This window comes from Colossoma macropomum, unplaced genomic scaffold (assembly GCF_904425465.1).
Source record: "Colossoma macropomum unplaced genomic scaffold, Colossoma_macropomum, whole genome shotgun sequence".
Classification (NCBI taxonomy): domain Eukaryota; kingdom Metazoa; phylum Chordata; class Actinopteri; order Characiformes; family Serrasalmidae; genus Colossoma; species Colossoma macropomum.
In genome coordinates, this window is record NW_023494785.1 from 17,181,983 (window position 1) to 17,208,019 (window position 26,037).

Here is a 26,037-nt window from a genome sequence, read left to right on the forward strand (position 1 = left end):
ATAGCCTGACGAACTGGCCATATAAACTGTCTGTTTACATAGCGGTGCCAGCTTGCTCCTGATATTGTCAAATAAGGAGAGGATAGACAGGCTCAACGATCAACTCAACTAGATTAAGTTAGGTGAAATTCATAGGATGTATCACCAACGTTTTACATAATTTCATATTAATATGCAATTGAAAGACAAACAGATCCAACTCTGAAGTGGCATTTTATTATTGAGTCATCAAGAATTTTCACATAACGCAAAATCTACATTGATTACAATAGTTCACTGATGTTATAATAAAGTTACCAAAGCAATATTGCCCCCTGGCTGTGTGTGCACCCCGTACCGTTTGTAAACCAGAAACCTCTCTATTCTGAAGCAGTAATGCAGTTTTTGCTTCTCCAAATCATACAAAGGATCAGCAGTGTCACTTGACTGATTGGCACAGAGTGCAACATCAGTGTGCAGTGCGGTTCAGTTCTTTAAGACTCAAACTATGACCAGCCAGTTAGTGACCACTCACGTGTGCGTGACGTGTACGTCTGTGTGACTCACTGGGATATTCAGGGAGCCAATTATAGAATTTTGGCAGAAGTTAGCCTTTCATTGCTGACTGGAGATCAGTTTCATTATTTCTCTTACAATGTTGATTAGTGAGAAAGAAATGCTGTTCTTAGATAGCCACAACAGGATACCTTCCACCTGAACCAATTATGAACAGTATAGTGCCTCTCTGTCCTGTCCATCATGCACTGTGCTTTCTGACAGTGAACATGACACCTCTCTCCAGGAGTCCAGCGCCTACTGATAGCTGGCTTCTAATTAGTGACTTGTTAGTAAAGGCTCTAACGAGCTGGTTGTCCCTCCTGCTAGAGTGCTAGCTGCAGCGGACCATTGATCTCAGAGTCGTGATGCTAAGTGTTAGAGACTCATTTTATTCTCTGCATTCTGCTGTGATGAATTTCCTCAGTGAAATCCGAAACTGTCACACACTGCTGTTTTCTGTGTGAGGTGGTGGATAACTGGTATTCATGAAGAGGGAAAATGCATTAAAACTAGACAGTTGCTCATGTTCCTTAACCTCTTATGGCCACTTTTGTGTACAAGCAGCACCCGAATAGCGTACACCATAACTACTGTTTTATAGACTATAGTGTGGTTTTGTTGAAGTACTGTGGTCTTTGTCCTTGAGTCCAAGCACACACAGGCTCACATGCACTGATTTAATTTGTGCCATTTGCTATATCTGAACTCCCTTATTACATAAGAGGGAAAGAATGCCACAACTCTGCTGACTACAGAGATTTCAATTGCTGATTCTGTCGCTCTTTATATAATGTAAACTTCATTCTCTATTTAGAAGACTAGAAGCTCCATAAAAGGTAGTGGCACAAACTTTTTCATTAAATACTTCATGGTGTATATAGCCTTGAATTTTCACATCTATTTTCATAATAAATTTTCCTCCAAAGTTGGTATTAGGTCTCTCTAACATAAATAGCACTGACATTATGTCCAGTTATAAAGGATGAAAATTAGCAGGGTCTTCTGTCTGATACAGAACACGTCATCTTTACATTCTCAGAGCAAAACACAATCTGATTCTTCCACATGACCACAAGCACATTAATCTCTTGTTCTGCTTTGCCTCTTCCTTAAAAAGTACATCTGTTGGCTATTTTCAGAAATGGCATAATGGGAATGACTCATGACATGAATGACATACTGAGTACTGACGTGCAGCATCTGGAGAAACACATTCCTTATATGGTACTGTTAGCTATTATTTTAATATTCGATCAAAATGGTGTCATCTAAAGACAGTGGTGTTCAAGGCTTTAATGTCTGCCCTTGGAGAAGCACTCCATTAGACTGTCTGTTACAGTACCCTCCAGGAGCAGACTTTATTACAGATTTGAAACTCACTTTCACCTACAGCACTTCTGTTAAGTGTTAAATGTGTGTTGAGTGTTACATGTAAATTTCCTTTGGCAGCCTAATTGTATTTCAGACATAATATGATTTTGTTTGTTTTTTAAACAGCTCAAGAGCATTTTCACATTAGGTGCTGTTGACAGGGACTAAAGTTATTGAGCAGATATTTAATTCTGTTGCAGTAAACCTCAGTACAAAACTCCATTTTGTCCCTTGAGTGTGAGAAGGGCCAGTAAGAAAGTGTGAACGGTTGCTCAAAGTTTTAGGTTATGTTGGCTGAGTTCTAGAAAGAAGTCTGGGTTGGGTTTAGACAAATAAACACATTTTTATTATTTGTCTGATAGATCAAGCTACATATTAAGCAAAAGACCATTCCTGCAAAGAAAACAGAACAATTAAGCCATGGGGTCCCAATCCTGGTCCTGGAGATCTTCCACTCTGCAGGCTTTTGCTCCTGCCCTAATCTAACACTCCTGATCCAGGTAATCAAGGCCTTCAGGAGCATCTGAATATTAGAACCAGGTATGTTGGATCTGAACTCTCCAGGCTGGCAGATCTCCAGGACCAGGATTGAGCACAACTGAATTAAGCCACTGCCCATTATAGAAACAACTGACAAAAAGTGGTGACTTAATAGAGAATGCTCTTAACTTTTAATGGAAGTTGCAAGTGCAATAATTATTTTTTCCAAGTAAGTTTGGCCTTTTTTTTTGTCCATTCATCATGGAATTTTCCCACAATGCAATGTAAATTATGGTTAAACTAAATAAATAAATAAGTACAAATAAAAATGGATGCCTTGCTTTTGGAACCAAACCTTGCAGTATAAACCGTGCTGTGAAAAAGATTTTGCCTCTCACCCAATTTCTTCTATTTTTGCTAATTTGTCACATTTAAATGTTTCAGATCCTCCAACAAATTTTGATACGAGAACACAAGTAAACACAAAATGCCGCTTTTAAATGATCATTCCATTTATTAAAGATAAAGATTTATTCAGAACCTATATCACCCATATGAAAAAGTAATTGCCCCTAAACCTACTAACTGGTTGTGCCACCCTTGGCTGTAACAGCTGCAATCAAATGTTTGAGACAACTTGCAGTAAGTCTTTTACATCACTGTGGAGGAATTTTGAACCACTTTTCTTCGTAGAATAGTTTTAATTCAGCTACGTTGAATGGTTTTCAAGCAAGTACTGCCTGTTTAAGGTCTTGTCACAGCATCTTAATGGGATTCAAGTCAGGACTTTGACTAGTCCACTCCAGAATCTTAATTTATATATATATATATATATATATATATATATATATATATATATATATATATTGTTTAGAAAGATTTGTTTGGATTTGGTGTGCAGTGTTATATCATTAACAGCCTTCAGTTTGCTCCAGAAATGCTAAATGCACTGTTATAGGCAAATACAATGATGTGAGTGGCTTCCATAAACGATCACTTTTCAGCTGTATTTAACATTGTTTTTAAACATCATGCTCAAACCATGATAGATGGGGAAACATATCAGCTTTATTTCACTCCAGATACAGGTTAGAAAGAAAGAAATGCTTGTATTGGAGTCCTGATGAGGTAGTCACTGTTCTTTTTATAGCCACAGTGACTGTTTGCAGTTTGTGTTTGATTACGTGGGAAGCTTCAGCTGTCTATCTGTCATTGGCCTGCTGTCCTCTTCATTTGAAAGGGTTCTGGTGTGTCTGTTCTCTATCCTACCATCTGTGGTAGGGAACACTCCTGATGACGTTATTTGGGACCTCGTGGTGATCAGTAATTGTGGGCGATATGGCTGTACTTGGACATTTTTCTGATGCGTGACGTGTATCAAGTATTTAGTTTTTCTGAGCTTTGTAAAAAAAAAAAGTTGGAACAGACAAAATACACTAGCAAGACAGTATTACTACATTTAAAAAATACAAAATTAGCACAGCATGAGTTTTTATGTATATTCAGTACTGTGAAAGTTGGATTAGGTATAAGTTATTCTTTTTTTGTTAAGAAAAAAAGAACAGCAAAGCGAAAGGTGATGTATTTTTTTAACAGAAAATCAGACAGAGCCTCCAACATTAAGTATGTCAAATTTATCAGTATTTAATTTGTCCACTCTTTACTTTTGTGCACTGTACTGCCAGTGTAACTCTTCCATCTTTCCAATCTTAAAACCAACCAGTTACAGCTGTCCCCTCCCAACAAAAGCTGTTCCTAAAGGAGCCACTGACATTAGGTCCCTCTTCAACTGGCGCTAACATTCACACAGGAAAACACACCTTAGCTGCCCTGCAGATTTCTGTCTAATGTGATCTAATGTAATCTGAAATTACTAAAGGAGGTATTTCAGAGGGGATTAGATATAATTAACTTGTATAAAGAGAGAAAGTAAAAAACTAGAAAAAGAAAAACAAGTTAAAACTATTTTTAAGAAAATGGGTTAAAAAAAATGTAAGCATTTAAAAATGGGCCTCCTAACAACTGTCCCCATCACACAAACAGTATTTAAAGCTTTCGTCTTTGAAAGAGAGGAGAAAATTAGGCTCCACTCTTGCTGCAAATCTGAAAAAAAATCCAACTCAACACTATTAGTCTGAAAGGATGTGCAGCTGTTAAGAAGTTGTTACTAAGAAAAAGAAAAAATAAGACAATTTGCATGAGAACAAAACTAGAGCTCTGAGATGTGGGGTACGGTTTTGTGGACTGAAAACTAATTTTGTAATTAGGATTACTTGGAGCATGAGAAGCACAAAAAAACTTCTAAGATTGAACTTGGGAGATGTGGAAAAATATTCCTGCTGACCTCTTTGCAAAACCCAAGGCAAGTCTCCTGAAAAAAAAGTACCTGTAATAAAAGTAAAGAATGGATGCTTAATATTTTTTTTTAGCTTTTTTGCTTTTTTCCTGGCACTGACATGAATAACTTGTACTTTAATGTTCATTTTTGACTCTAAATAAATGAAAAGTGTTTTCTGACTTCTACACGGTATTGTATATTATGGGATGCACCGATGTGGGAAATTGTGGGCTGATATGGAAAGCTGATATTTTATGTAGACACATCTGCCAGTGCTGACACACAAACATATTTATAAAATGCAGACACTGGAACCACATCTGCCTGAGTTACTGAAAAATATGCCATTATTTCTATTGGGTTACAAATGCAGTAAAATGAATAAAATGCAACTGTTTCAGCACAGTAGCCAATGTCACCTAAACGCTCTTCTCTTTCTGAGTACAACAAAATCTGTCATCAGTTGTCTGTAAATATTTTAAATATCTGTCAAATCTAATCATCTGTCCAGCAGTGATAATTATTTTAAAGAATTTATCTGCAGATACAATGTGATTCCATTATCGTTGTGCATTTTATGATACTTGCAGGTGTTCAGTGCTCTGCAAGTAATGATAATTTCCATTTTGACATAATTTATCATGATAACGATGACATCATGTTGCCAACCCCTAGTGATCAATGTGTCTCAGAGTATTTCAGAGTGATGATGAGGACAGTGAAGGTATGGGGCTGATTCTGCTGGACAGGCTGTGTATATATGCATGGGTGGATGGCTTTAGTGTGACTGATTCTGTCCAGATGCCTGATTGCCTGAATCTCAAAATATTTGAGGGAAAGCTGGTTAACATGTCTTTCTCCCTGTCCCTGCATGGTGTTTGACATTTTGAGCATCTAATGTACAAAGGCACAAGCCAACAATGCCTCCTTTTGAGTTTTTTCACCATGTAAACTCTCTGTAGGGCTAATTACTGTCATGAACATCATAATGGATAACGCATGATGGATGGTTCTGTGCACTTGTCATAAGCTGTAATGTATTTTCCATCAACAGAGCAGTGTTGCTGCGTCATGCAGGATAAATTAAAGACAGTCTCAGAAAGGTTGAAGCTCTTTACCCTGCCTGTACCCTGCATTTAGTCCACTGTGCCATAGTGCTGTGGGTTAGTTCATGTTAAATCGCTTAGTCTCAACATCCACTGTCACATTATGTAAGGAGATACTAACTGATGTTGGAAGGATTGTTCGAACAATTTTTCTGGGTAAAATTTCATGTAGTGGGACAGTGAGGGTAAAGCTTAGGTTTCTAACAACTGCTTACGGTTTAGATTTAAACTGCAATTTCAGTAGTTCAGCAGAACCTAAAAACCCCGAAACCTGAGAAAGAAAACTTTGTCATTTGACCTTTAAATAAACAACATATGCTACAATTTGACAAGTCCTGAAATATTTACAGCCCTCCTTAAATCTGTATTGTTCTTAGCAATACTTTGTGTATCAATATGGATTCGCATTTAAGTCATAATTTAAAGGGGCTATAAATAATATTGTTACCTGTCTTTAAAGTCTTTTTATTACAGATAACCTGGAAATGTACCACATGCCTGAAACAACTGCTTATAAAAACTCTGGAAGAAAATAGTTCTGGGATGAAATTCTTGTTTGTGTTCATAAAAACCTGACGGTCTGTTATAGACACCCCTCAATGCCTCTTCACTCCACACCTGCTAGTCTTCACAAACTCAAACAGAGTGGAGTTGAAAGGTTTATAGATGCTTTGAATCCAGCTGTATTGTGCACACAGTATTTGTAGACACATAACGTAAGAGCTGAGAGTTAAGGAATGAACAAATTATTTCTGTGTTATTGTACTTGACCTTGTAACAGCTAGAGCAGCAGTTTTATTATTGGCCCTTTGTTTTTAAACTCATCTGGAAAGGAATTGAGTACAAAGGTTAAAGATGAAAATCTTTTAATGAGAACAAATAACTGCTGTGTCTGTAAACATCCATTTGAGAGCATTTTTGAGTCTTTAACACTATTAGAACTAAGTTTGGTCCAGTTATTCAAAAGACATTGATTTTAACAACAAAGATAATAATAATAAATGCTGTGCATTTGATGTCACTTTGTCTTCTTATGAAGTGGGTCCAGGATCTAAAGAGGCTGGAGTGAGAAACCCTTTGCTCTTCAAGTTATTTGACATGGAGTGACCCCTGTGCTTTGCTGTGCTGTGCTATCTTATCTTGTGCTGTGTTGTGTTGGTTTGGTTGTAGTTGGAGATGTGTGACAGACATGCTGGCTGTGTCTGCAGTAATTACAGATCCACTGTCAGATCCTCCCCCACAGTGACAGAGCTGGAGCCCTGCTGTAGAGGACACAGCTAGCTGATTAAACATCTCCATGGCCTGGAAAGTTCACACACACATACACGTACACACAGACCCACAGTCTGAATCATCAGGAATTGGGAGTGTTTGATAACATGACTGGCTCCGCAGCCAAGCAAGAGCTTTTGTCAACTAAGCCAGATGAGGATGGATTTGTCTATTATGGCATTTTAACTGGTTTCTGACAAAAGAGGGGCAAGTGTGAGGAACCTTGTAAAATGATCATTTTGCTAAAGAAAATTGAAGGTGTTATTCAGCCGGTTAAAATACTTCTGTAATCTAAGGTGTTACTACTTTAAATAGCACTCCATAATAGTCTTAGACAGCCAGTGCCTATACCTTATTAGCTATTTGTTTAGAGCACATTTTCTACTTCTCTTCCTCTATTGTTTTGCCCTATCACTACAACTCTTATGTCTGTATTTCTTGTTTTTCATCAATTTCTTAAATTGACAGTGGAGAGTATTATTGTACTTATGGCAGTGGCTGTCATTAGACTCTGAATATAGTAAACTGCTATCTTCTTTTTTTCAAAACTCTCGGTACTGTAAATTGCAAGCTTGAGCTCATGTGTTCTAACAGTCTGTGCTACAGTGAATATCACTGAAACAGAAATCTCTGAAGCACTCTGACACCATATCAGTAAGAAACCATATCAGTTTCATCCCAGCTGAAGCTTAAATTTAAGCTATCCGTTTCAGCAATGTACTTTTCATAACAAAAAGTGAAATTGTTTGCTGTTGTCAAAGGCTTACCATACCATACAAACCGCTTTTGAATGGAAGTTGAATGGTGTGTGTATGCTCATCAAGCACTTCATAAGGAACACTGTACTCACACTGGGCAGGGCCTCCCTTTACTTTTAAAACACCCTCATTTCTTCATGGCACAGATTCCATAAGATGTTATAAACATTCATTTGACATTCTGGTCCATGTTGATATGATTGCGTTAATCAATTACTGCAAATTTTTCAGGTGCACTTTCACACTGCAAATCTCCCATTTTATCACATCCCAAAGGTGTTCTATTGGATTCAAATCCAGTGACTTGGGAAAACATCTGAAGAACATTGTCATGTTCATGAAACCAGTTTGAGACGACTTTTGCTTTGTGACATGAAACATTATCATTCTGGAAGTAGCCATTAGAAGATGAGTAAATGTTGACTATGAAGTGATAAGCTGTGGCTGATGCATCTTTGACAAAGCTGCAAGTCTTGACCCATCCTTCATAAAGAAATAGGCCTTTTCTGGATGCTCCTTTTATGTACAAGCATGATTGCATCACCTGTTTAGGGTGTTTTTGTGATCATTTCACAACGTTACTAGTCTTAAAATGCTCCTGTCCAAACGTTTTTGGAAAGTGCTGCATGCATCAGTTTCAGAATGAGTGTATGTTAAGCAAACAACTTGGAAGCTGATAGGACAAAATATTAAATATCTTGTTTTTGTAGTGTTTATGTTCAAATACAGTAGATTTAAAGATCACTGTTTTCTGTTTTTGTATGCATTTCGCATATTGTAATAACTGAAGCTGAAACTTTGATAAGAACAGCTTCATTTGAAATAGCACAGATTCTGATCATATTGACAGATTTATTCAGTTTCATATTGCAAATTTGCATTTTTTTTTTATTATGGCTGTTTTATAGAGCTTCACATTTATGTCCATTTTAAAGTTATGGGAAAAATGTTTATTCAGTACTATAACCACCGTATTCTTATCCAGAAAAGAATTCAAGAACATCTATTTTCAGTATTTTTCAGCTATTTTAAACTGTACTGTTTCAGTTACATGTACTGTGGGAGAAATTCATAAAATCTCATTGTGAATGCAGACTTCTTAATAAATAAAGAGCTTAATGAATAAATAAACAGATTCCAGCCACAACACATTGTGTTTAATGCACAAATCCAGCCCCTTTTTCTTTTAGGAGCGAATTGTTTCTGCAGAACGACAGAGTTGGTCATCAGCGAGTTTGGAGAACTGGGCTGCTAGCCTGAGCTGTGCTGTCATTGCTATCTTGTGGGGTTTGCCCTGTCATAACCATTTATTTCTTTAGCTCTAGAGGCAGGCTTCTGCCTTATAAATAATGCATGGAGCAATGATAAAGCCTTGTGACACCCAGAATAGCTGCTCAACGACCACCAGGGAGAAGAGAGGTAGCTTCAAGAGCATCCTTGGAAGGCTGTGTCAACGCTGCTGGTGTTCATTTGAATTATTTGAAGCTTTAAGCAAATGTATGTGCATCATATGCATATGGGGAAGTGTTTCTTTTTTTTAGTCAATTTTTGGATTGGCTGAATGCAAGAGGGCAAGGCTGATTGCTGGATGGTCTGCCTATGAGGACAGCCACTGGCTCATTAGCCTGCTGAATACTTTTGTTTTATTGGCTTTACCCAAATCACCACTTGTTTCGTTGTTGTACGACAGTTTCCTAAATCACACGGGGAGTAGTTTGTACGTCAATCAAGGCTGTCAAATCTGCACTTGTTTCTGTGCAACTTTGATGAATAAGGGCCAGTAGGTTGTCTAAGACAGGCAAACAAGTGATTACTTTGTCTTTAAATGTATGTTTTTAGAGACGAATAATGTGGCAGGTTTTGTTTTTCACCCAGAACTACAGTATATGATGTACAGATATTCTAATAATTTAAAAATGAAAATGCATGCTGAAGTGCAGGCACAAATATGTGACCTATTATGGCCTACTTTTACTGAGCCAGAACTTTGTCTGGTGGCTGGACTCTGCTTACTTTGCACTCAATAGTGTCCAGCTCCACAAACAGCAGATATGCCTTTGGTCTCCAATCACTGTGATGTTTCTCATTCCCAGAACTTACTCATCTGGATCAATGCACAGACAGATCAGGGTTTTTGCCTCCTCTGTTTATTTATCCAGCGTTAGGCTTGTTTTTGTCTGCTTGTCCACTCCTTTCCTCATATTGCCCTGCTGGTTTTATTCTGGGAACATATAACCATGTTGTCCTTGCAGAACGAGCTTGAGAGGTTTACATCCTTTGATGGCATCAGATTGGTTTTAACCACCTCAGGGCTGGCTGTTTGTTGCTTCTGGCCTGAGATACATGCAGAGGATCCATTAAGGGAAACCCAGGAGTTTAAACACTTCTCCACACTTCATTAGTTTCCACAAAATGGCAAAACATAGAATACTAACTTTTCAAGGTGTCCAGAGTTTAAAGTTGGCTTTTACATTAAGCTCAAATTGAAGGAGTTTGATGTAGGACTGAAGGAACATGTTTGTTGTCTTTTAACCTTTTAACAGACTTGTTGTATTTCTGTTTGTAAAACTGATTTATTTTTAATTATCTGAGTTAAATTTTAGATACAGCACAAGGTCTTTCATTTTGGCATCAACTGAAGGCAGAAACCTATTTTCCTGTTGAAAATACACTTTAACATATGTCTGAACTGCCAGTAGGGTTCAACAGTTGTATTGTGTCAATATTTATGAGCGTTACTTTGCCCTAGTTATTGGGACAGTGCTTGTGCAAGATGGGGACGTTTATTTTATGAACAAACAGAACTTTGAGACTCAGTATTTCTTCACTAAGCATCTCAATGACACTGTGCCATGGCTGGTAATGGTGATCACATTTGCTGATGGAGCTCTGTGGGAAGCCTTAGCATAGCTCTTTGGAGAGAATTACTCATCGTGGCTTTAATGCCTTGACAGCCATGTCATGGCCAGCACCTCTCTCAGGCAGTTAGACAGGCTTTAGAACTCACACTGTGTCTATTTTAGCTGAAAATGCCTGTATGGCATGCGGTTTGGGGGGAAAAAAAAACATTTTTGAATGACTCTTGCTTAAGGTTCACAAGGCATCATCTGTTATATTTCATCATACTTCATTCTTTAAAATAACTCTGAGGCCCTTATTCCAAAAGTGTGAAATGCCAGAAATGAGGTGTTCTTTTATTTTTAGCTCCTACAGTGCTTTGCAAAAGTATTCAACCCACTTACATCATCAGATTTGTCTGGATTACAAAGTACACTTTGATATTTTGTGTTATGTTGTATTGTATTTCAAAAGACTGACCTTCAAAATTGATTAAAGCAATATTGGTTTTATGAAGAAATAAAATATTCTGACAAAAATTGAAAATTACCCTTGTGCTGTGGAAGCTTCTGGTTTACACAAATTTTTAAAAAATGCAATAATGAGTCTTACAATTATTCTTTACTGTGAATTATTGAAGTTGTTTTTCTGGATAAAAGACCGTCTTAATTCAAGTACCATTGGGCAGACTGTGAATCTGAAGGAAACTATGAAAATGAAGACCAAAAAGGATTCTAAAAAAATTAGAGAATTTTTTTAGAGATAGAGAAGTGTTTGGATATCCCAGTGAGCACTTTTGGATCAATTGTGAGGAAATAGAAGCTTCATCTTATCACCCAGGCACTGCCTAGAAAAGGCTGTCCGTCAAAACTCGCATCAGAGCAAGAACTGGACTTCTGTGGGAAGCCACAGAGAGGTCAACACTCACTCTGAAGGAGCTACAGAGTTCTGTGGCTGAAAGTTGAGTGAGTCAGCAGTCAACAATATCAACAGTTCTGCATACAGTTGGCATATATGGGAGGGTTACTAGAAAGAAGCCATTACCTTAGAAAAAACATATCAAAGCACGTCTGGAGTTTGTCAGAAAGCCTCAGAGTGACCCAGCTAAAATGTAGGATAAGATTTTGTGATCAGATGAGGCAAAAATTTAACCTTTTAGTCAAAAATCAAAAACTCTGTGTTGCACAAACTTAGCACTGCCCATTCCTCAACAAACACCATGCCAGCAGTGATGTATGGGAGTGGCAGTATCATGTTATGCAGATGCTTTTCTTTAGCAGGGCTAAGCATCTTGTTAAAATTAAAGAACGTATGAATGGTGCAAAATTGAGGGATATGGCAAGACAATCTTCAGTCTGCTAAAAACATTAAAGCTTGGAAGAAACTTAACCTATCAGCAGGACAGTGATTCCAAGCACAAGCCAAAGCAACACAGAAGAGGTTGAGCAGCAAAAAGATGAATGCTCCACTATGCCAAAGTCCAGAGCTTAATCCAATAGTGAATCTGTGTCACCATTTGAAAATTGCCATCCACAAGCGTCATCTAACCAACTTGAACAACCTGGGGCAAATCTGCCCGAATGAATTGGTGAAGATCACTTCCAAACAGTGTACCAAGGTGGTAGAAACTTACTCCAACAGACTTAAAGCCATTATTGCAGCAAAAGGTAATTCTACCAAGTACTAGTCTGAAGGGGTTGAATGTACTTATGCAAACAGCATCTTTTTTTAAAGGTCTGCTGTCATAGTAAATTTTGACCTTAAAAATGTACTTTAAGAGCATATTGGTTTTCAATAAAAAGTAATGTCTGTAATAGTCCATTTGTTTTTGTAGTCCTGACAAATCTGATGACTTTTAAGTGGGTGGAATACTTTTGCAAGGCTCTGTATTCAGTATCTTGTCCTTGTGAAATAAGCATAACCTTGAGGTAACTACTGTTCAGAGCTGATAATCTGTGTCTAAGTTGAACTCAACAAATGATGTGTTTCAGCACTGGTAAAATAGGCAAGTCACTAATAATACCTCTGTTAGGAGATTCAGGCATTAAAAGCTCAAAGCCAGAACTGCTACAGTCATCTGATGTAGTGTGGTAATTTGAGGTGGGAAATGAAACCTGTGGGTGAATGACATCATATCCTCCCACTACAAAGCCAGAGTTCCTCTTTTCCATTGGTTTCTTTTATTCTTTCTTGTTAAAAGACCTTAAAAGGAACCAAAAAAGGCTCAGATGTCCTCTGTTCTTGTTTTATTTGGTACTACAGCAAGAAGTGTCTAGCTGCTATTAACTAAATGCCAGTGACCTCTGCTCTATGGTTATAATGCATTCTTTCAGCTTTGTTGATGTTCAGGTTTTAAGAACATTGAAGAGTCGTGATTGGTTGTGATTTTTCCACAGGGTCATGCGTTCACAGTCTGTCTTTACTGTCAGGTGGTATTACACAAGGTGTTAAAGCACATCAGGTGCATCCATGTGTCTGATTCTTGAATCAGAGGTCCTTTTTGGGCCAATATGTGAAGCATTTATTGATTTCTTAAGGTACTTTATCTATTTTACAGCGACCTGACAGTTGTTGCACCCTTGGCACAAATATTTTAGCATGTTTATATGAAGGCAGCGAAATTTGTCTTCTGAAACAAAACAGTGAGCTTAAAGGAAGCAGTAACTTTTTTTCTGGACAGTAAGAAGAGATAGGGGTGTATTTAGTTGGAAAAAGAGAGATGGAGAGACAGAAAATGTGTGTGTGTGTGTGTGTGTGTGTGTGTGTGTGCTGGAGGTAGAATGAGAGGGTGTTTTGTGTGTGTCTGTCCACAGGCATATTTATGATGGCTTTTTCCATAATTACAGATTCCTGCAAACATGCGGTGTCAATATATTAGGAAATGGGCTGTCTGCTGTGTATTTACTTATGTTGACCAAAATATTTTTCGTACTTCTGTGCGTTCCTTGCTTTCTGACAGACCAGAAACTTCTCATCCCACACAGTGGTTTTGTGGGAAATATACACAAATATAAACAAGAAATGGTGGACCTTGTATGCCTGTGTGGTGTGGGTAACTTATGGGCACAATAAGCAGAAAATATGTCGAATGTTTCAGTATTTACTGTGCCCACACTTTACCTTTATTACAGCTTCCATTATAATGGATTATCTTACTTAAGCTCCTCAGAAATATCTTTTGGAAATGAATAACTTAATGGTCGTTTTGACTGGAAATGACAGGAAAAGGTGGTCTGAGTTTTGCACAGTACTGTATTTCTCTTTAACTATTTCTCCTTCCCCTGGAAGTGAAAAATAATGAATATAAGAAATGTCGAAAGTGTTTTCACCAGTAAACATTTTTTATTTTTTTGAGCAACTCTGACTTCTTGGGTTACTTAAGGTCTTAGTGCTCTGATACAGATCTTCTGTGTATCTTTTAAGTCTGTTTTTGTATTGCACTCCTCTGGCTGTTATCGCATTTGTAGAGTCAAATCCATCCTTTTCTCTATCACTCTATTCATTTCACTCCCTCATACCCTCATTCATATTTCAGTGGCTTTTGATAGCTCCATCATATCAGAGTTTATTATCAGTCATATTTGTGTCTGATTTTGAAGCCTTTAACCAGCCTTCACATTAAACACTGTGTCATTGAGAAATAAAGTTTGTGCTCAAGAGCAGATTTTCTCTCTCTCTCTCTCTCTCTCTCTCTCTCTCTCTTCCTTCCTTCCTTCCTTAAAATGTGAGTTTAGTTTCTGAGCCTGTAATATCTTCAAAACCAAAACTGCAATTAGAATTTGGTTTGTGTTCTCTTTTATGCATAAAAGCATGTTTAACTTAAAGCACCAGTTCCACATTTAGAAAGTACATCAAAGCAGGGTGGTCTACCTGGCAAGCCAGTGATGTACACAGTGTCTGGTTTACGTGTTTGTATGTATTTTTTGCTATAAAGAAATAGAAACAAGAATTTCCACTTGTGTGTTTCTTTTAAGTTTTATGTTTTGCTGTCAGATTGACGGCATCTCTGAATTTTCGGCTGTTCAGTGAGTTTCAGATTGGTTTAAGCCATTATTGATTTGGAGTACATCTTTACAGAAATGCAAATAATGTTACTGTCTGACTGTTTGAGACAGTGAGCAGTTTCAGTTTGTACTTTATTATGCGGTTGTTCACCTTGGTGCATGCTTCGTTAATCTGTTTCCATATTGATGTTTCAGTGAGGTCTGCGTCAGCTGTGTGTCTTTTGAATGCAGGCACCGTTTCCTGGCCACTGGCTACACCACAACTTAAGTATAGCTTTGCTTTGATAAAAATGTTCCTTCTAGTATCCCTCTGGGACATCCATTCTTCAGTTGCCTTTAGCAGCTCTGCTTCAGAGTATGATGAATGCAAGAAGTATGTATTATTATCTGGATAAAACCCAGAATGAAACGGACATGAAAAAGGCCTGGCATTCTCTAGCAAGTAAATTAATAGGTCAGAGAACATGGTAGGTCAGGAGAGTCAGGCTCCAGTTCCGGTAGGCCACACCTCTGCATTCCACCTCTTTTAGCACATCTGATGCAATTAATCAGATAATTAGAATGACTTTCATGAGTTGAATTCAGTGTTAGAAGAGGGAAATTGCAAATGTCTGCAGAGCTGTGATCCTCCAGGACCAGATTTTGAACCCTGGGGTTAAAGATTAGATAAGATGAGAGACTTAATGATGATTATGATGATGATGATGATGATGATGATGATGATGATGATGATAATGATGATAATAATAATAATAATAATAATAATGAAATAGCATTTTTCATACCAATGCCAGCTCAAAGTGCTTTATAGTCAGGTGATAAAGCTTAACAGTAATAGGAAAAACTCAGTATTAATGTGAAATCATATAAGACAATGACACAGATCAAATTAAAAAGATAAATACCAAAGAGACGTATAATTTTAAGGAATTGCTAAGCGAAAGGGATGTGTCCTAAAAGTGTGCACTGAGCTTCACTGTCTAATTAAAGGTGGAATTAAGTTCCACAGTTAAGATGCGTAATAACCCAAAGAGGCCTCCCCACCTTTCCTGTATTTTACAGAAGGCCAGTATCTGTAGATCTAAGATCACACATTGGAACATAAACAAACAGATATTCCATGATGTAAGCAGGTACTAGTTCTGCTGCATTTTGTTGTAGAGGATGTATTGCTTTCTTAGGAAGTCCAATAAGAAGAGCATTACAGTAATCAACTCTGCTTGTAACAAATGCGTGAACAAATTTCTCTACGTCACTCTGAAAAAAAGGCTAAACTAGCGATATTTTTTGAATGATGAAAAGCTGCTTTAATGACGTTTACATGTGAAATAAAACAGAGCTCAGAGTCGAAGCTTACACCCAGGTTTCGTACTTCAGGTTTGGTATACAAAGCTAAAGAACCAATCTCCTCGTAAAGCATTTTTCTCTGAGTTTTAGTACCAAAGATTAGTATTTAATGTTTTTTCATGATTTAGTTGTAGAAAATTGTCCTCTGAGAAATATCTGACACACAGCTGGTAAGCCTGTCAACAGAGTCTTGATTGTCAAAAGGAATGGAAATATGTAATTGTGTGTCATCAGCATAGCTATTAAAATTGATATCATACTTCCTAATGACATCAGGTAGAGGTAACATGTACAAAGAGAAAAGCAAAGTCCCTGTAATTGAATCTTGTGGGACTCCACAAGAAATTTTACTTTTTTTTTGATGAATGGTTTACCAGTGAAATCAAGAACTATCTGTTCATTAAATATTTAAACCATACCAAGTAGTCAAGACGGTAAACTAGAATCTTGTGGTCAACAGTATCAAAAACTAAGATCAAATAAAATCAAAATATAAGTATTTTTTGCATCAGTGCTAGGCCTGAGGTCATTGACAACACAAACCAAAGCTGTCTCAGTACTGTGGTCAGAACAGAAACCTGAAAAACTTTTCAGATAATTTGTTTAATATTAGATACACATTTGATTGTTTGAAAACAACTTTTTCTAAGACTTTACTTAAAAAGGAGGATTAGAAATCAGTATAAAATGATTTTGTACAGAAGGATCCATGCTACTCCTTTTTTAGTAGAAGCTTTACCAGGGCAGTTTTAAAAAGCATCTGAAGAAGCACTTGTTGACAGACAGTAGTTTACAATAGTTTAAACACAATCAATAACCATCTTAAGGAGTAAAGTAGAAACAGGGTCAAAATCACATGTGGACAAGCTTAATTTGTTTATATCAGTTGTAAGCTCCTTATAATTGGTAACAGAGAAATGCCGTTACTGATGTAAGTGGCTTATCAGAAAGGTTATAGGAGCTCGTTTCAGTAGGATGAGCTATGCTCTGTCTTATCAAGCCTATTTTATTTTGGATATGAACTGCAAATTCTTTGCAGGTAATAGAAGGTAAATCACTATTCAACACTAGAAGAAAAGGTCGCGTTACTTGATCAGTCTGTGGTGGAAAAAAGGACTTTGGAACTATCTTTGTTTTAACTCTCGAGAGGTATGACTGATATTTTCGTAGTATTGTAGTGGAGATCTGCTCTTTGAAAATATAACGTACCTGCGGTTTAGTTTTCCTCCATAAGCTCTCTGATTTATGATTTCTCTGGTGTATTTGCTCATTAATCCACAGATGTTTATAAGTATGCAAGTATTTTCTTCCATTTGACTGGTGTGACAATTTCAAGAATTTCCTTTCATGTAGCATTTAGATCAGAGACTGAATCATTACAGGATGGGTTAAATGCAGAGGTGAAATTTCCCCATTGTGTGACTAATAAGGGTCACTTAATCTAATCTAAACTTTTTGACTGTTTCTGAGTCAGTATAATGCTTTGTAAATGATTTTCTGCCCCTTTCTTCCTTACTTCTATATTGACTTGAAAGAATATACAGAAGTTATCTTATAAAAAAGTATTAGAGATTATGGACACGCTTGTTTTTAAACCTTTAGTGATTACCAGATCCAGGATGTGATGTAGCTTGTGAGCAGGGCTGCCCACATGCTGCTTCAGATGTCTCTAGAAGTTGAATTAATTCCATTGCGTTACTGTCTGATGAGTTTATTTAGGGTGACGATTTCCTGTATATTATGTTTCTCTTAGGTTATCCAAGGAAACTTTAATTGTCTTAGCCCAGCTGGAAAGAAATCACAGTAGACAAATGTTTTATGTATAAGTCCAAGAAACTCTTGTATCTGCCAGAGGAGCGCTGTGCGAAGGAAAGATTGAACATCTGGCAACCCTCAAGAATTATGACCAAACATCTGGCAACTCTTAGCTGCCCAAGATGCTTTACTTTGTCTGAGATTACTGTTTGATATTTATGAAGAAAGTTGATTGACAGTACTGAAGGAAATATTGCTATACCTTAGTAGATAACAATGCCTTTAAATGTGTTATTATTAAAAAAGGGGTCTTTGGGTTTAATGTCAAGTTATTTATTTATTTATTTATTTATTTATTTAAATTTAGGATTTGGTCTTGGGGTTGACACACAAAAAAAATATTTTGAATCTTTTTATGTTAACATGATTGAAGATTTGCCTGCATTGTTTTAACCAAAATGAAAACCCTGATTTATCAAAACAGAAACACTCATCTGGAACTGTAATTGATCAAAATGCCCCCAGCATACAGTAAAAAAGCATTGTGATTGGTATGACTGCTCATTTGCATATTGCAGCCTTCTGTGACATACATTTTGCAATAACGATTGCAGCCCTAGGGTCCTCTTAGTTTATATCTCTCAATTCTAAAGTCCTAGGGCCACCAATTTCACTTTATATTGTAAAAGTAACATTTATAGTTTTTAAAATGGCATTAGTCCTAGGCCTGTAATATGTGAATGTTTTTTTTCTTTTATTGCTAGGAATACTGCAAACGCACAGTAATGTTGGTACGACTTTTTGCTCATATCATGTCCCCTGCAGGCTTTTATTAGTAAATCATGCAGAGAGACATGTTTATATAAAGCATGAGAGAAGTGACATTTGGCAGAGAAGAGGGAGCTATTCTTAGCTCATTTCACATGTACAAAAATTGAGAGGAGGATGTTAAAAACTTGCAGCAGAAATACAAAGGTGCTCCCAGCCCTACTGACAGCCAACATCTGGAAAAGTTTGCCAGTAAAGGGTTTTTTTTCCCTTTCTTTTTTCTTTTTTCAATTTTTAATACAAGGCCAAGTACTTGTGTCAGTGTGGAATAATTACGTTTGCTTGGGGGAAAGCAAAAAAGAGTAAAAGTGTATTGTATGTCTGTTTTTTTTTGGACAGGGAAAAATAAATAGCTACCAAAAACGTCATTATGAGAGTGGCGCACTGTGACTTACAATAAAGCGTTTTCCTAACAGCTGAGTTTAATCAGTGCTGGTATGATCCAAAACCATCCAGCTGGGCTGGATGCTTTTCAGTGATGGATAATTGCATTCAATCATTATTATTCCTCATATCTTTTAGATAGAGATTGCTATTTTTCTTACATTCCTGTTTTCTTATCCACAGGTCGTTTTGCTAAGTGGTCATCTGGACAGTTGGGATGTGGGACAGGGGGCTATGGATGATGGAGGTGGAGTTGCTATTTCCTGGGAAGCCTTGTCTCTGATCAAAGATCTGGGTAAGAGGCTTTTAAACACGCAATAGCAGGTGCCTTCTTCTCTTATAATGATAGAAACAGTAATGGAATAGGCTGATGAGCTGTTGTGTGCTAGTCTCAAACATGCAGAATCCTGTGAGCCCAGTGATGATAAATAGAAGTGTCCTTGGGGTGATGAAATTGCCCACCATATTTCTGATCACCCCTGTATCTCCCAGTGCAGTATACTGTCCATTTTCCCAATACATTCATTCCAATGAGTGTTTGGTTAAATGAGTGATATTTTCACACAGACCAAAAACAGAAAGAAACATTACTTGCTGATGGTGCACTTCTCAGCATCTTAAGCAAATTAAGCATATTGATGGGTGTTGTGTGTGCGGAAAACACGTAACATGGTAAAAATAAACATTATCTCTTAGAAGTGAAAACAGTTCCGTTAGCTAGCGTTTCACTAGGTAGCTTGTTTTGTTTGTGCTGTCATTTGTACTGTAGATTTTAAAAGAGGACTGGCTAGAGGAAATTGGGGCAGGTTTGCGACAGATTTCATCGCAGTCCATCAAGTGTGTCAAGTTTCCAGGCATGTATTTTTGTTATGAGATCACATCTGGTCCCGCGAGACTAATTAAACTGTTAATAATGTCATTTTTGTTCCAAAAAAGCTTTAGACAACCCTGTCATTCTTAACTGCACACTTCTTGTTGTAGCCAGTTTATCACACATCCATGATTGGTACAAACTTGCATGTCAGTCCTTGTTCAGTGTTTAAAGATAAGCAGTAACCTATTGTTTCTGACATGAAATAATAGGGATAATAGGGAGAAAAAGTCTATTCATACTATTTATATCTAGCAAATTCTGTGCAACAAAAGTTTATCAAGGAAAAGTGATTCAAAGAGCAACTATTTGAATTGTTGAAAACATTTTTCTCAGACATTTTCTTAAGGGAATTGCACACCACATTACAGAGGCTTAAAATAGAGTAACAAGTAAAATAACACTAGAAGCTTGTTCTTCTTGAAAGTTGGTGTAAGATGTTTTTTTTTTTTTCTTTTTTCAAAGAACATGGCTATGTGAATAAGAGAGGAAGTCAATTTATTTATTATTTTTTTCGTGAACAGGAATTCAAAAGTTGCCCCCTTGAGTTTTGGTTCCTCTTCTTTTTCCTGCCACTGTCACCCTTGGTTTGCTCATTAGAGGTTTGAACCCAGATTTCTGTAAAGCAGCTTTGTGACACTGTTATAAAAGGAGCACTAGAAATAGCACAGAATTGAATACCTATCATTACACCTGAAAGCCTCCTTCTGCAAGTAGTGATGACAATCAGCACCGTGTTTTTTTTTTTGTTTTTTTTTTGTCATCACAAATATCTGTCTACCTGAACATGCTCATAAACTGTCATATTTTGACAAAATGTCCTGATAACTACAGCTGCTTTTAAAGAGGAAAATGGGGCCATTTTACTGGCCAAAGTTGATTCAAACCTTTTGGACAGCCAGAGTTAATTAGGCTAACTGATTTAATCCTTGTAGTTTAGATGGAGATTGTTATACTACTGGCAGAACAGCTTCGGTTCTGGACAGTTTTTGCTACCCTGATCAGATTTGTTGGACCAGAGAATGCTTGAACTTGTAGGGCTGTGGGTCCCTCATATTACTGTTGATCATAAACAGAACTAAATTTGTTGTAGAGATGTAGTGATGTCATACAACACTAATCCTGTGAAATAGTGCTTATTTTCAAGTGAGACCAGAGAGAGTATAGTCCAGAGAGATGATCATAATTATAGTCCAGTTGGTGGGCATGACCTGTTCTGTCCCAGTCTCCACTCTTAGCCTGTTCTTCTACAGTGCTAAGCGTTGACTTTCAATGATAATGCTGTCTAGTTGGGCATGTATGGAGAAAAGCCTGTAAGATATCTGCTAGAGGACAATTTTACACAGTATAAACACAATGCTTTTTACCCTTCTTTTACATAGTTTCTGGATAATGTTTTTGAGATCATATGCAACATGTACAGTACTGTGCAAAAGTCAGAGATCACCCTTCATTTATTTAATTTCCAGTCAAAATGACAATTAAGTACAAGTTATTTATTTTCAGGCGATCTTTCTGAGAAGATGTAGATATGTAGGTAGATAATCCACTTGCAAAAAAAAAGGGGGAAAAAAAATCAGGACTTTCCAAAAGTGTTCAACCTAACAACAATAGCAGTGCAAGACCTTGTAGACTAAAACTCTCACCATCAAATGACCTGAGTCTCAAAGGATGTGTAGCTGTCATGAAGCCATTAATGAGAAAAGGAAATACACAGAAAAGACAATCTGCACTAGAACTCCAAAACTATATCTAGGAGCAACAACATCTTCTAAAACTGAAATTTAGATATGTTTACAAGAAACATGGTAATATATCCATACAGATTTCTCCCTTAAAAACAAAATATGGAGGATGTAAAGAGGGCAAAGATTGAACACACTATATACTGAAAATGTTGATATTTAGTTGTTAAGGCTTTTAATTTTGAAAAATTCTGTTATTTTTGTAATTTTCGGAGGCTTGTAATTCTCTGTTAAATATTATTTCTGTTGTGTTTTTTTTTCCTGATGCTGAATAATGGATAACTTGGACTTCTTGATCATTTGAAGCGGAATTTAAACGATGGGTGGTCTCTGACTTTTGTACAATACAGTATTTGCCCTGTTTTCAGTTCAAATTCCTCCCATTGATTTTCTGTTATTTACTTCATTGTTAAGCTTGACTAACCTTGACCTTACCCATGCACTGTAGCACTTGTAGTTTTGTTATGAATGGAAAGTGAAATACATGTTGCCTCATGCTGTCTCCTACTTGGTCCCTAGGGCTACGCCCAAAGAGAACACTCAGGACAGTGCTGTGGTCTGCTGAGGAAGCAGGGGGAGTGGGAGCTGCACAGTACTACGAACAACACAAAGTAGATACCTTTCACCTCTTGATATAATGAGTGTATTATTAGTATGATGCATGTGATGCATGTGCTGTTCTGTTGATCTGTCTGCTTCCCAACACAATCTCATTTTCTCACTTTCACTCTCTCACACACACATACACTCACACACATTTTCATTTAAAGTGGCATTCTTCCATTGAGATTTGTTTCTTTCTTGGTCTCTTCTGATGTAGGATGAAACACATTACTGTCCAGAATTGATCAGATCCAAGGTTTATGTAGTTATATATTCTTGCATGGAATGATTTAGCATACAGTTGGAATTGAGACTGCGTGGTAACTCTATACTGCTGTGAAGATTTTGTGGAGTTACTGTTGGATTTTGACTCTAGAGGATAATCAGAAATGGCAGTAGCGAAGGGGCCAACCAAAGTTCAAATACTGCATTTGGTCGGTAAGGCAACTGTTTTACTGTACTCCATCTAAATACATGGAGGATGGATTGAATTTAACTTGGTTTGAACTGCAAAGTGGACTATTGAAAATCAATCCAACCTCTTTCTTGTCTGCAAGTCTTAAAGAGTAACTGACAGATATATTATTAAATCTGAATAATAAGATCTTATTCCAGCCCGAGGAGACCATGTCTATCCTCTATCCTGAAGATGAGGTTTTTTTTTTTTTAAAGGATGCTTTTCATAAAGGTTGTGTTCCATTATAGATGTATTAAAGTTACAGCCATCTTTCTTTATGAATTGTGATGTGTGAGCTTGAGCTGCCAACCAAACCCCAGTTTCCCCAAAACAGTGTTCTGCGTGAACTTTAAGAGTGTACATTGTGAAAGTGAGACTGAAGGATTGAGATACACTATATGGCAAAAAGTATGGGAACAGCTGACCGTTACACCTATATGAGATTGCTGGGCATCCTCTTCTGGGAAGGCTTTCCACAAAATTTTGCAGTGTGTCTGTGGGAATTTATGCCCATTCAGTCAAAAGAACATTTGTGAGGTTGGACGAGAAGGTCCGGCTCACAGTCAGCATTCCAGTTTATCCCAAAGGTTTCCAGTGGGGTTAAGGTCAGGGCTCTGTGCAGGCCACTGAAGTTCGTCCACACCAAATTTTATCAAACCATGTCTTTTATGTACCTCACTTTGTGCACAGGGCACAGTCATGCTGGAATGGGAAAGGGCCTTCCCCAAACTGTTGCCACAAAGTTAGAATAATATAATTGTGTAAAATGTCTTTGTATGCTGTAGCTTTAACATGACCCTTCACTGGAACTAAGGGGCCTAATCTAAACCCTGAAAAACAGACTCAGACCATTATCCCTCCTCCACCAAACTTTACTGTTGGCACTATGCATTCCATTATGTACTGTTCTTCTGGCATCTACCAAGCACAGATTCGTCCATCAGACTGCCAGATAGTGATGTGTGATTATCACTCCAGAGAACAAGTTTTCACTATTCCAGAGTCCAGCGGCACCACTCCAGCCAACCCTTGGCATTGCGTGTAGTGACCTTAGGCTTGTGTGCAGCTGCTCAGCAATGGAAGCCCATTTCATGAAACTCCCGACACTCAGTCCTAGTGCTGATTTTGGTTTCAGAGGCAGTTTGGAACTCTGTAGTGAATGATGCAACAGAACGGGCGATTTGTATGTGCTTTGTGCCTCAACACACAGCATTACTTCTCTGGTCTACTGCTTCGTGGCTCAGAGGTTGTTCTGGCTTGTGGCAAAGGGGGGCATACTATGCTAGTGCACTTTAAGTCACTGATCTCTTCAGGATGACCCACTCTACTGCCGATGTTTGTTTATGGAGATTGCAGGGCTATGTGTTTGATTTTATACGTCTGTTAGCAATAGGTGTATCTGAAATACTCAAACTCAATGTCCAAATACTTTTGGCCATAGAATGTGTCCATATGAAACAAAATCTCATGCATTATTTGAAATGCATGGATATTTTCTTGGACATGCCATAGAAAGCCAGAAAAAGTGTGGGCTTTTTCTGCTGGCTTGTGATTATTTGTGTGCTATACCTATGATAAAAAGTGAACTTCATGTTGGCTGCCAAACTAATTTTCTTAATTCTTTAAGCTTTTGAGAACAAAAATTCTGTCAATTCTGTTTACATCAGTGCTGTTCACTTCCATCAGGGGGAACATAACACAATTCATTATCAACCCCCTCGATGACTGAATCAGGTGAGTTAGAACAGGGGAAAAAACACTAAACCTGTCTGTGCTGTTCTGTGCCTATACAGGGCTCAGTGTGGAGCATACCGCCGTAAATTATAACACACTCCAGTGCATTTCTTCACTATGTCTTTCCAATAGACCATTTTGAAGGTTGTTTTTTATTCACTGCCAAAGAATAGACATTGCAGTATTTAAAAACCTACAAGCACCTGATTCAGTGATTGACACCTCGCATGACCAGCATCAAAAGTGAAATCCTAGAATGTCATAATTTTTTTCTTCCCTCTACAGGGAAACATTTCAAACTTTGACCTGGTGATGGAGTCAGATCTGGGCACATTTGCACCCATGGGCCTACAGTTCACTGGCAGTGACAAAGCTAGGGCTATCATGAAGGAAGTAATGAAACTGCTGACATCAATCAATGTCACATCTCTGGAGGAGCATGGAGAAGGAACTGACATTAACATGTGGATGAAATCTGGTGTACCAGGTCAGTTTAAATGACAGGTTCTCTTTACTAAATCTGATTTGGTATGAGCAAGACAAAGTTTTTGCTAAAATCAGCAATGTGGGCAGAACTTGACATGAACAATTGTGTGTGCAGACGTCTGTCTAGCTTTTGGCCTGTTTTGTGTTTAAGATCATGTTAGTCTGTTTAAATTCATTTTGAGTTCTTCTCTCAGCAGACGTCAGTGTCAAAGGCAGTGATACACTGTTGATATTGCACTGACTTCATGATTTGTGGCATCTCCTTACTGCATCTAGACTGTTAGTGGGTTTCACTCAATGTTTCATCTGAATATACAACAGAATTAAGCTTAGCACATCAGGGACTAGAATTTCATTATCTCTAATGATCCCTGTGTTATACTGATACTGACGGTTCATTAGTGTGTTCATTTATTTCACCTTTTGTCAGTCACACAGCAGTTTGTCACTGAGCACAGTACACTGTAACTGCATGTTTGCATCTAGAAGCTAAAGTCTTTTAAACCATTAATAGTTTGTACATGCTTTCTGAGTAAGGCCTCAGTAGCATACTTTACCTTCTGTCCAAGAATAAGAGCTTTAAAGTAATGAACTGCAGTTTGTATCCAGGTTAGCAGAAAGTCTCTCTCTTGTAAATGTCACTTACTTGGAGCCAGTCAACCTTGCATGCATCTCATCTTCCACACAGGCAATTTCATTTGTGCATTGAAGCTATTGTGCTTTGCTTGCTCAGGCCTTGAGGGACCTGCACCAGTGGCAGTCTGACTGAAAAAGTGACATTAATTGTTTAATTTCAAGCAAATATCCATGAAATTAGCACTATATCTTACTTCAGATACTTAGCTAGAGAGAGGAAAGCTCAGATACGTGCCACTGCAGGGACAGGGTTGGACAGACACAATGAAGTGCCTCTATTAGAGCTCTGAGGAATTCACACCCACCAGACAGACCCGCTTTTAATAGCAGCATCAGTGCTCATTTCTGTCATTATCCAAGTTACTGCTTGACTTTTGAGTCATCTTTTAGATTTAAAATTCTGCGCCAAAGAGTGTTAACGAAGAATGGCCACCAAAGAATGTTAAATCTATACTGATGATTTTGGCTACTACTGAACTGTGGCAAC

At 37.6% G+C, this 26,037-nt stretch overlaps 1 protein-coding gene across 1 annotated transcript in view; it reads left to right on the forward strand.

Annotated features, from left to right (window-relative positions):
• LOC118818136 (carboxypeptidase Q-like) overlaps positions 1-26,037 on the forward strand; it is a 36,115-nt gene that overhangs the window by 5,839 nt on the left and 4,239 nt on the right. The window contains exons 5-7 of the mRNA XM_036585289.1: positions 19,202-19,313; positions 22,154-22,245; positions 24,714-24,915. Coding sequence (XP_036441182.1) covers positions 19,202-19,313; positions 22,154-22,245; positions 24,714-24,915 — 406 coding nt within the window. The remainder of the gene's footprint in view (positions 1-19,201; positions 19,314-22,153; positions 22,246-24,713; positions 24,916-26,037) is intronic.